The 12,401-nt window shown below is 40.9% G+C and overlaps 1 protein-coding gene across 2 annotated transcripts; it reads right to left on the reverse strand.

Annotated features, from left to right (window-relative positions):
- Positions 1-403: 403 nt before the first annotated feature.
- Positions 404-11,300, reverse strand: LOC117735218 (proteasome activator complex subunit 3-like). Of its 2 annotated transcripts, XM_034539719.1 has the most exons (11): positions 11,142-11,300; positions 10,064-10,096; positions 9,856-9,918; positions 8,628-8,732; positions 6,690-6,741; positions 6,247-6,362; positions 5,364-5,432; positions 2,690-2,812; positions 2,514-2,600; positions 1,987-2,088; positions 404-1,912 (listed from the first exon to the last, which is right to left on the reverse strand). In XM_034539719.1, the coding sequence occupies exons 1-10, from the start codon at positions 11,181-11,183 to the stop codon at positions 2,008-2,010; spliced, it is 771 nt and encodes a 256-aa protein (XP_034395610.1). In that variant the 5' UTR covers positions 11,184-11,300; the 3' UTR covers positions 404-1,912; positions 1,987-2,007. The 2 variants fall into 2 exon arrangements, with proteins under 2 accessions (XP_034395610.1, XP_034395609.1); XM_034539718.1 differs by having other exon boundaries at positions 404-2,088.
- Positions 11,301-12,401: the final 1,101 nt, after the last annotated feature.

Consider the following 12,401-nt stretch of genomic DNA (forward strand, 5'->3'; position numbering starts at 1 on the left):
AATTACTTTCATACTGTAACTGATTAACATGGAAGGGGTCCCTGGGCAAAACCAAGCTATGGACCCCCTTTACACCCCCCACATTGGTTATATAATTCTATTAAATGTAAATTGGTGGCATCACCAAAATTCACGATCCATGCGTCTTATTTTCTCCTTTACATCTGTAAAACCAGGTTATCAGGATCTCAGGCGTAAGTGTGCTTGGTGTGTTCACAGCACTTTCAGTTCTCAAGGTTTAGAACTCATGGCAACAAATACAAGCACTTACAATGACAAGCAAATTAATTCAGCATTTGCAGGTTTGATGACACAGCAGGTTTTTTTGGCCATATAGCCAAGAGATGAGCGCATCGTGTCATGTAAATTAATTACGTTTTTTACACTAAAAGAGGGTGATACATTTGAAAGTGTTTTCATATTTTATTATACAATGGTTTTACTGGTCCTGCACATTAACTGAAATGAGACACCCCTGCTTTGGACAAATAGTTTTATTTTTGTTTCCCGAGAGAGCGTTTGCTTCTTCAGAACAGAGGGAGAGACTCCAGATTTTACTTGTCAAGAGTTTATTCTGATTAAAAGAAAATGGTCTCTGGTCTGGTCTCTTCACAACTGACAGTGAATACACCTCGCCATGTTCTTCAAAGAAATATTTTTTAAAAAGGGCTACATGGGTTGCATTCCAATTTATTCAAAAGCGATTATGAGTCAGTAGGAATTTGAACAAAGTAACAATCCCCATCTGGTCCATTCCTTTATCCCTTTGTTTGCTTAAAAGCTTAAAATGAAATCATATTTGCGTGCACTTTAAAGACAGTCCCTAACTTCACCATGTCATCTTCCACAGGCAAGTTGACTTCAGTATTGCTTCATGAGGTGACTAAATCTGGTGAAAACTGAAAACTCCAGATAAAAAATAAAAATGTTCAAGTGAAACCAGACACTCTCGTTGCTGTATTCAAAACCAATTTGACAAAACGTTTCCAGTTCAAGCCTGCTTGATCACAAGAGAGAGACACATGGAGGCACATTGCTGAGTTTGCATCCAGCAACAGTGCAACCCTTTATGAACACTGCCGTTTGCAGACCATTCTCAGAGGATCCCAGGTTCAATGTGTGTCTGGACCTCGAGGGGCACTTATTTATTTTTTCTTGGGATGCAAAAGTGTTTTCAAATGTCACCGACGCTAAGATGCTACAAGCACGAAACAAAACAAAGCACAGTGGGCAGGGGGAGAAATAAAGAAGCAGGAATCCTCCATCAGGTCTTTATAAACTGTACAGTCAAATCTCTGTGCGTCAGGATAACTACAACAACTAAAACTACAGAACTACAGCTGTTTTGTGAAGCCACTAGGAAAGTAATCTATCTGCATACCATTTGAGCAGATGGTTCCTTGACAGTCAACTGGGAGAGGCAGAGCATCTTGGGGGGGGGGGGGGCTACAGTTAACCCAGAGAGGAAGCCCCAGTGGAGCAGATGGGAGGACGGCCATGGAGGCAATCTTTGCTCCAGAAGCGTGAAGTCAGGATAATTATTGTAAGAAAAGCAAACCAAGAAGAGTCCGAGGTCAGGTTCCAGAGTACTGGAAAGCCCAAACTGAAGGTTACACGTCAGAAAGCATGTTGATGACTGCAGAGCAAGGACAAAAAACAAAGATGAGGCGGGTTCCCCAATAGCTGAAATGTATGCATGTTTTTTTTCTTACGTCTATGGCTCACTACGGTTTCAGAAGAGAGAGCATCATTATGTTTAAACTTTTCATTACTGAATATCAGCACAGCATCGGTCAAAAGGCAGCATCATATTTGACACTTCATGAATTGTCTTGAGGTTTTACTCCAAAACAAAAGCTAGAATAATTGGTCAGGACTGTTTGACTGAGCTTGTGTGTGTGTGTGTGTGTGTGTGTGTGTGTGTGTGTGTGTGTGTGTGTGTGTGTGTGTGTGTGTGTGTGTGTGTGTGTGTGTGTGTGTGTGTGTGTGTGTGTGTATAGGGGTTTGTCAGTAAAGAGCTTCAGCGTTGCTGTTTCTGGGTTTCTTGATCTTCTCAATGTTCTTCAGGATCATATCATGAAGAATCACCTGAAAGCAACAAGCAGAAATATTAAGAACAGCGTGGTGCTGGTCACATTTGAGCATGACAGGATTTCTATCGTTTCGGCCATCCTGTCCAGCGTAGACTTTATATAAAGATGGATGACACTATATCTCCTCACACAAGTATGGTACTGCAGAATTTCCCATGAAATAAGCACAAGTCAGAAAAGAATGAACAGAATTTTGTGTATTATTAGAAGACATGTCTATGTTTCCCTTTAATTCTCAGAGTGATCCTGGCATCCACTGGGAGGTCCTGAGCCCGAGGTAGAGCAATCACTGGTTTAGATGGTAAGACAGTGGAAAAGGTTCTATTGAGGACTACTAATAACTCCATAACCTAGACACCAGGCTCTTCCTGCATGAGGTTTCTGACCTTGTGTGACAACGTTTTCATAAGGCAAACTTACATATTGATTCCGGAGCTCCGAAACGATGATTTTCAAACTGATGTACTCCTTCTCATCGATCTCCGTTATGGTCCTTCTATAGTCCTCCTGCAGAGGAGAGACACGGACCGTTAATTACGAGTACAACCCAACCAGTTTTCCCTCAGAGGACGTGCTCGACGACGCTCGCTACCCACCACATGAGGGTACTTGACGATTTTGGAGACGAGCTTGGCTCTTGTGATGTAATATCTGGAGATCTGGTCCAAGTAGGATGCCGCCTCGGACTCCACCGTCCTCAGCTCTGCCACCGTCTCCTCCTACAGACCAAGGGGACAAATGACAGACATGGTGACAACTATTGCAACACACACACACACACACTTCCTAGGATACTAAGCATTCCATTTCTATGACAACCAAGACACTGACACATTACTCTGTTGCCAGATACCAGACAGTGGAGCACATCACTGCTGAACCCCAGTGGCCTAGGGACTGCAGAAACAGCCTCCATTCAACTGAAACATATACACACACATATATATATATATATATATATATATATATATATATATATATATATATATATATATATATATATATATACACACACACACACACACATCTCAATTAATGTGAATATCATTGAAACAGTGATTCATTTCAGTAATTCAAAAAGTGAAACTCATATATTAGATTCATTACACACACACTTTAAGTGTTTATTAATTAATTTTAATGATCATGGCTTAGCGCTAATGAAAACCCAACATTCTGCATCTCAGCATATGTGAATATTCCATAAGTCCAATTAAAAACAATGATTTGTAATACAGAAATATTGGCATGTACATTAAACAGTATGCACTCAATACTTGGTCGGGGCTCCTTTTGCATGAATTACTGCCTCATGAGGTGCAGCATGGACTATTATGGACGCTTTGGTAGCAGCCTCCGGCTCATCTGCATTGTTGCGTCTGGTGATTTGGTTCAATGAGTAACCGTGGTAACCGGCGACTTTCAGCCGAATGTGTTTATTGTAGTAACTGACATTAATGGGTGCCGTAGATCAAGGGTATTCAACTCAAATTCAGCGAGGTCCATTTAGAGAGAATGTCCTCATCCAACGAACATCACAATAATGTCAAATGTTGTGCTCTATGATTTTGTGTCCTTTTTTTTATTGAAGTAGCCAACAGTTGGATTAACGTCTGTATATAGTCAACAACTGACCGTCAAATGAAAGTTCAATTGAACAACATCTAAACAATATTTATTATTACAGATTTCAAATTGAATACATAATCTAATACAATACATATTGTCTTCTCTTATTTCTAGTAAAATAAAAAGGTCAGATTTAAAACGGAAAGCTTTTGAAAAATGTGACTTAAAATAAAAAATAAAAATAATAATTAATAATTATAATAATTTAACTGAATTGTCCTGCAGCCTTAAATTCTGTTTATTCGGGTGTCAAGCGATGCCAATCAAAAGAGCCAAGATATTGTGTTCCTGTTATCTAAAAAGAGAAATATATGGGTAGGGACTTTTATCTGGTTATTAAACCACTTGTTTCAGATAATTTCTCCTCTTAACATAATTGTTGGGCAGTTCATTCATGTGGCAGGATTATGATCATATTGGGCTCTTAGCTTTATTTTTCTGTGCCTTCATATCGGATGAGAGTCGGTACGTTTGCTCATAAGATCTGAGCTTTGTCTCGTAGTGGATCTTCACACCGCTGCTTTAATATCGCTGAACGTATGAGACATACTGCTGTTGAACTGGTTGTGAGAACAGTAAACATATACAAGCCGGTACATTATTAACGGCTTTGGAACTGATTGAGGGAATAATAAATATATACAAGTCTGTACATTATTAAAAGGCGTTGGAACTAGTTTTGGGAACAATAAACATATTAGAGTCTGTACATTATTAAAGGCTTTTGAACTGGTTGTGGGAACAACAAACATGAGAGTCGGTGCATTATTAAAGGCTTTTAAACATATAAGAGTCTGCACATTATTAAAGGCTTTTGAACTGGTTGTGGGAATAATAAACATATAAGAGTCTGTACATTCTTGGTTAAAGGCTCTGATTAAGCTGTCCATGTTTCTCTTTTTGAAGCACCAACTGAAATAACTTCTGACTATACCTTTTCCATCTATCATGTCTCTCCTGGCGCTCTCGTGTGTGAATATGGCACTCGAGTCGAGGGCGGCACTTAACAGAATACACATATGTGACTGGCTGAGTAGGCTCACGAGAGATGAGTAACAACGCGTGCAATTGGTCGGTGTGTAGACTGCAGAACGAGAGCAGTTAAAGGCTAAAAAAGCTGCGGCGGTTAAATAGAAGCGATCCATGAAAATGTAATAATTCTGAATTATCCATCGGTTTTAAGTGCAGAGACAATGGCGTCTGGGTCCGGACTGCCCGTTAGTGACCCCTGGTGTGGATAATAAGAGAGTCTGCACTTCGAAATTTAGTGTAGGCTTTTTCATGGAGGCTATGGCAACTTTCCTCTCTACTTGATTCCCGGCCCCTCCCTGAAGGACGTCCATTTTGCTAGTGCCCTCGGTCTCCTACCAGAGCCCCGTCCTGTGCCCGGCCGTGACTGGACAGCAACTAGAGTACACCTGGACGATATATTGAAGAAAAAAAAAAAAGGGACTACCAGTAGAGTCTGACACCAGAGACCATCTGCATGTGGCAGATTCATCTGAGGTTGAACATTCATTCAGGACTCAAAGACTAAGAAATCTCCACTAATAGTTGGACAAGCAGACGATGTATATCCACGTTCCCATGGGACAGGACCAGACAATACAGAGAGATTTCAGCCAGTGAGAACTTGTGTACCTGTATGGAGACGCCAAAGTTATTTCCATCTTCTATCCTGGGGATGAGCAGCTGGACCCACATCTTTACCTGACAGAAAAAAAAAGATATGGGCATTTTTTTTATCAGTGCAAATGAGAAATGGCATAAAGCTGTAGAATTATAAAAGCATTGGTATGGATCTCATGTATATGTGTGTGTATATATATATATATATATATATATATATATATATATATATATATATATATATATATATATATATATATATATATACATACATACATATACATATACATATATATACACACACACATACATACTTACATACACATACATACATATATATACATACATACACATACACACACACACACACACACACACACACACACACACACACACTTACATACACATACATACATATATATACACATACATACACATACACACACACACACATACATGTATACACATATACACATGAATAAACCACACACACCTAAGGGGGGTTTTGGAGACAAGTTAAGTTACTGCTCATGCAAACTCAACGTTACCCACTGCTGCTTCACAATAAAAGCTTTCCACGGCGACGGAGAACGAGGCTTTTATTTTGACGATATAAAAAGGGAGCTTAGCGCCGTTGCGTTAGCAGAGCTATTCTTCAATAAAGAAAGGTCTACATAACCATATACGGGCATTTTCTGTGCCGTCTGGTCAGGTGATTACTTTTAAGTGTTGTATGGAGAATTAAGATGACCAGTTATTTCTTGGTGAGTGATGAACAGGTTCAGAGCAGAATGGCCGTAGCGCTGATGATGATGCAGGGTGACGTCACCAAAACTGTCCCGTCCGTCCGTGTGTACGTGTGCGTGTGTGTGTGTGTGTGTGTATGAACACTTACTGTGTTACACTTCTCAATCAATGTCCTGATCTCTGGCTTAACTCTTTCAATCAGGTCCACCAGCTTGGTGTTGCATTTCAACATCCCCTCTGGCACCACCAGGTTTGTGGTTCCCCCTGGAACCAAACATAGCATCCACAATTACACACTCTTCTTCACATCAAGGACTAATGTTCCTGCTGGTCCGAGTTCTAACGAAATGCAGAGCAGGTCTAGGGTTATTCCGGGTCCTGCAAGGCCAGCTGACTATCTTTGTTTTGCTTACTGTGTACTGTGCTCAACAGGCGATTATCAACACTGGTATGGCAGTCTTTTCATAATCATCATTTCAATTAGGTGTGGTTAAACTGCTCAGAGATGGGCAATATCTATATTATATCTATATCTATATTATAAAACTGGAAACAAAATAGTCTTTTGAAAATCTCATCTTTTGTTTTTACCTTGCCAGCTCTCATCAGTGACTCCATCTTCTAGTTTCCTTTTCTTGGTATTCTGCAGCACAAACAGATGACATTTCATTGTTAGGCATGCTAGAAGCAGGGCTTGGTGGTCCCATCTATCTAGACCAGACTGAAATATCTCTACAACAGATTTCAATGGAATGACTTGACTACCGTTTATCATATTGTGAAAAAGTAGGTCCCCTGATAACTGAACCATCTCCATGGCAACTGAGCAACTCTACCCCCTAAAGAAGGCAAATGGGGTGTTGTGAATCTTGCGCGAGTAGATTCCATGCAAAGCCAATGCACAGATGTGAATAATGAGACTTTCCATCGCGGAATGGCACGAAAAATGTGCCTTTCGTTGACATTTTTCAACTTGGGACAAAACAGCGTGACGCTGTGTTGCAAAAGCCAATCAGCGTTGAGATGCTCTGCCTGTCATCACTGACGTCCTGCCATTGTTGAATCAATTTGGCTACTGGTACTCAGTAGCGCTAGAAGCTGCAGCCATCCAGGCGCAGTTCATGAAGAAGTCGGTGAACTTCATCCAGCTGTGTAAAACTCACGCAAGTACATTTTGGTACGCAGCCAAAGACATCGGAACCCATCAGCCATCGGTCTGACGACGATTTAGCAACAACCAATATTCCTGGGGTTGCAGTATAACCAGCAGATATCTGGGTCCAGACTTTCCCTTCAGTGCACCGGTCAACTGTTTACAGATGAGCAACTTGAGACGCATTGCTGGAGTTGCGTTTTGGTTTCACACGTAGCCAGTTTACAAGCTAATTTGCCGTCACGTGATAGCCATGGGGTTCCCAGAATGCATTCCGGACAATATGCTCCGCCTCTTTTGCCCTACATAAAAAAAGGAACTGTTCGTGCTCATGTAACCAAAACCCGTTCAAACTTGATCGGTCAATACTTCTCGGACTACAAACTTTTTGCCCTGGTCCAGCCCCTAGATATGCTTATAGGCTGCTGGGGGACATTTTAGGATACACTGAGCCCCTCTCGCCTCTTTTTACTCTCCTTTTGGATGAATTTACATCTCTTCATTGCACATTACTAACTTTACTTCTTCCCCGGAGTCTTTGTGCCTTCTCGCCTCATAGGGTCCATTGGACCTGGCTGTGTCTGAAGCTGTTCCTGGGTCCTGACCCCTTGCCCCTGCATCCAGCCCCTGGCCTCCTTCGCGATGCCTCCTGCCTGGTGGGTTGGCCTCCTGCCATGGCCCTGCTGATGCCCCCCCCCCCCCCATCCTCTCTACCTCCTCCTGTTTCATGGAATGTGGAGGTCTGGATCGTGGTCCGTGCCTACTACTAATTATTCATACATTTGTCATATTCATTGAATGTGTTTATGTAACTCTGTAACGGTGTTCATCTGTACACATGACATATATTGCGTCTGTCCATCTGGGGAGAGGGATCCTCCTCTGTTGCTCTCCTGAAGGTTTCTTCACTTTTTTCCCTGTGAAAGTATTTTCTCAGTTTTTTTGGGAGTTTTTCATGATCCGATGTGAGGTCAAAGGTCAGGGATGTTGTATGTGTACAGATTGTAAAGCCCTCCGAGGCAAATTTGTAATTGGGGGCTATACAAAATAAACTGAATTGAAACCAGAATCCTTCAGATACCAAAATCTTATCCCGGTGCCTAGAGCATATGAATGCAGAATCTGTTAATAAAGTTTAGACCGCAAGTCACCTTGTGTTGAGGATTTGTCGACGTGTTACTTTATTAGTTTGTCATGTTTTCGTTGCGGATGTCAACCTGATTTAAAACTGAGTTTTCACTGAAGACATTTCCCCCCCTAGTTTTGGGGAACCTCTGTCCCATAATGCAACCTTTTCATTTGACCCTCCCTACCAAGTGGGTCACCCAGTCACATGATGACTTATCTACACCTGCTAGAATACACTGCAGACTCACCATGTCACCGACGTCATGGCTGTTGGTAAAAAGAATCGGCTCCGGGACTTTGAACTTAATCTCTGAATGGATGTCTTTCAGGTCGGTCACGTTGAGAATCGGCTCCTGGGTAAAGACCACATGGAAAAGGTTGAATATAAAATAGGAAAAAAATATATATATTGCAATGGCCTAAAAAAAAATGTATAGACATTTAGTATTTTAGGGTCATTGTACACCTTTCGCTGAGATAGTAGAAAGATGACAGGAAATGAGGGGGAGAGAGATAATTAATATATATATATATCCCATTCTGTACACATGACATCTATTGCTTCTGTCCATCCGGGGAGAGGGATCCTCCTCTGTTGCTCTCCTGAAGGTTTCTTCCCTTTTTCCCCTGTCAAAGGTTATTTTTGGGGAGTTTTTCCTGATCCGATGTGAAGTCCTGGGACAGGGATGTCGTATGTGTACAGATAGTAAAGCCCTCTGAGGCAAATTTGTAATATTGGGCTATACAAAATAAACTGAATTGAATTGAATAGAGCAACCCCGTCCCTCAGTCCATGAACGAAGGACGGAGAATGAATCTGGATTTGGCTGGATTAATGCATTTTACAACTTTGTGGACCCGATGATAAAAGAGGGTTATTCATACGTTTGTACTGGAAAGATGATTTACCTCCCCCAAAAAAATATATAAGCAGAGTTACAGACGTCTCTTTCCCAATGAAAGTCAATGGGTAAAAGGTATGCCTCATGGCATTATGTGACACTGCTTCAACTCAGGCACCACTTCATTCATGAAACAAGGAAGTAGTATCATATCAATTAAGGACCATTTAAGGAGGAGATAATTTACCGATGTTTGATAACATTAAAAGTAAAGTTAGGCTTTGTCGGCTTCCCCGACTACTTTTAAAAAAGGACAGAGAACAAGAAAGATGAGTGCGAAAGAAGAGAGACAGTGCACCTTTCATTCATTCCACGAGAATCAGTAAACACTACGCAGCAGGAAATGTCATTGCATTATGACAAGACTTCTTGGTGGAAACGCTGCTGCTGCTGTTGTCATTAGCTGACTGACAGGAAATAGCATGTCGTCCAGTATGTATTTTGACCTGAGCTACAGTTCGTTGTGGCAGTGAAGCGGATGTCCTCACCACCAGGTGTCGCCCTAACAACCAGGACTGAAATCAGTACAATTGGAACTCCATTTGAACTGTGAAACGAGCACTCAGTCCCTTACCTTGAGAAACTGATCCAACTCCAGGAGCTTTTTGGGGAAGAAGCTGGCGACCAGGTGCTCGGCCTGCAGCAACAAACAGGAGGAAACGTTTTGTGGTACACTGAACTCTGGTTTACAATGATGTCGCGAGGCATCGACTGAACCGGAAAGGGAATAAAAGACAAAGAGAGCACACAGAGGATTGAATTGTAGGAGCAACCCTACTCACCTCACTGCTGATCTGCTCCCTGAATGTTTCCACCTGTCGACAGATTGACGGGCAGTTAGAACCCCCAGTGTGACACGCTAGCTACTTTACTTGAGACCACAAGGTCTTCATCTGATGAGAAAACTCAATTCATTTGCCCGATTGGGCAATTAGTAGCTAGATTTAGTAGCCCGTCGTGGTATTTTACTTGTCCTGCTTAGCATCCTATGTGCATTGTCTCACATTAACGTATTTACATACAGCACTGTACAATACTACAGACTAACTCTAATTTGAACTATTGTATTTCATATATAGAATCCTTCTACTAATTTGAAAAGCATATACAATAATTCACAGCTGCACTGTATTTTGAAACCAATAGAAATCAGCCAATAGCGAGGCTGTCTGTTTCATTATGGCATATTCATGAAATACACATTCAATATGATAATTTGTTACCATTCAAAGTAAATATGTGGGGATTAAATCATATATTGCATTATCATGATGCACCATTAAAACATCTAACATTGACACTCAAACTACTGACAAGTATTCTGCTACCAGGAATACCACAAATTACTGTTTTAATCTCAATACTCTGGATCGGAGTGTATGAGTGCAAACATAGTACGTACGTATATATATTCCATAAAACTTAACTTTAAACTGTTAATTTGATTTAGCTTTATTAAGTTTTTTTTAATGTATTTTTTTTTTTTAACAAAAAATGGCTTTGCAATGTGTTAATTTAATTTGTTTAATAAATTACTAGAAAACATGCTTCATCGCCAATTAAGTTACATCGTTATCGACACGATCTATCGATTTTGGAAATATCGACGTAATACGCATGACAAATACAGAAAAGTACAAAATAAAATAAATTTGTGAGCGTTAGAAATAACCATCCGCATATAGTGACAGACGTGATCATAACAGGTTTCCACGGTACACGCGCAGAGAAATGTGAGTCCCAGAAAGCAGTTGGAACGTGGGGAGTGGGAGTCGAGCAGCTCCATGTCCAGGCCGTGGATAGACGAGGTCCAGGCCCGGTGTGTCTCCGAGGAGTCGGACGGGCGGTTCCCACACTCACCCTGGTCTTCAGGTCGCGGTCGACCTTCAGAAGAGACGACATGGCGAAGAATAAACGTCAAAACCCGTTAAAATGTCCGGCAAAGCAAAACCTTTTCACTGTCGCTAAAGCAAGCATGCAACGGAACCGCAAGTGAGTGACGCATTCAGAAAGCGACACGACTAACCGTTTGGATTTCCTCATTCGTACCGTCAGCAGGATCCTATAACTCATCGTTGACGGTCAGCAGTATGTGGCACCGCTCTTCCAGGCGAAGCGGTAAGAAAATCGAGCAGACCCCTATTGTACCTCCAATGACGACATTTATTAATGTATCTTTATTTTATGGAACAGTTATTCAACATGTTACATTAAATAATCCCAGAAGCAATATTGTTAAAGAAAACTGTAAGTGAAATAAAAAAATTTAAAAAATAGAAAACGACAAGTTAAACGATCCATTATTTGATCTACTTTGCCTTTTTATTTAAATTTGTACACACTTACCAGGATTTATGTTTTTAGCTTATTTTGAATTTATTTATTCTAAAAGCTTAAATGTCACCCTTTTATATTAATATTTATGGATATGTTGGATAAGTATAAACGTTTCCCCACATTTATAATATATTATTATTAATATTATTTGTATATATATATATATATACACACAAATACAGTAACATACTGTATGGAAGAGAAAGAGATGTAATACATATATATTACAAGGGGATGGAATATTGTATATTTATCACATGGCAATGTAAAATTGATTATCACGGAGCCTGCATGGTTTCAAATTGTTCCACTAATCATAAGGTAATAATTCAATTCAATTCAATTAATTTTGTATAGCTCACAATCACAAATTACAGATTTGCCTCAGAGGGCTTTACAATCTGTACACATACGACATCCCTGTCCCAGGACCTAATGAGTAGTAGGCATGGACCACAATCCAGATTTCCACAATCCATGAAACAGAAAGAGGAAGAGGAGAGAGGGGGCATCAGCAGGGCCATGGCAGGAGGCAGGGCCACGGTGACAGGAGGCATCGCGAAGAAGGCAGGGCTATTGGGAAGGAGGCCAGGTCCATGCAGCAAGTAGGGGCAAGGAGTCAGGACCAGCTTCAGACACAGCCAGGTCCAATGGACCCTATGAGGCGAGAAGTCACAAAGACTCCAGGAAGAAAGTAGAGTTAGTAATGTGCAATGGAGAGATGTAAATTCATCCATAAGGAGAGAGAGGAGTGGAGACAGGAGCTCAGTGTATCCTAAAACG

Source organism: Cyclopterus lumpus, chromosome 8 (genome assembly GCF_009769545.1).
Source record: "Cyclopterus lumpus isolate fCycLum1 chromosome 8, fCycLum1.pri, whole genome shotgun sequence".
NCBI lineage: Eukaryota > Metazoa > Chordata > Actinopteri > Perciformes > Cyclopteridae > Cyclopterus > Cyclopterus lumpus.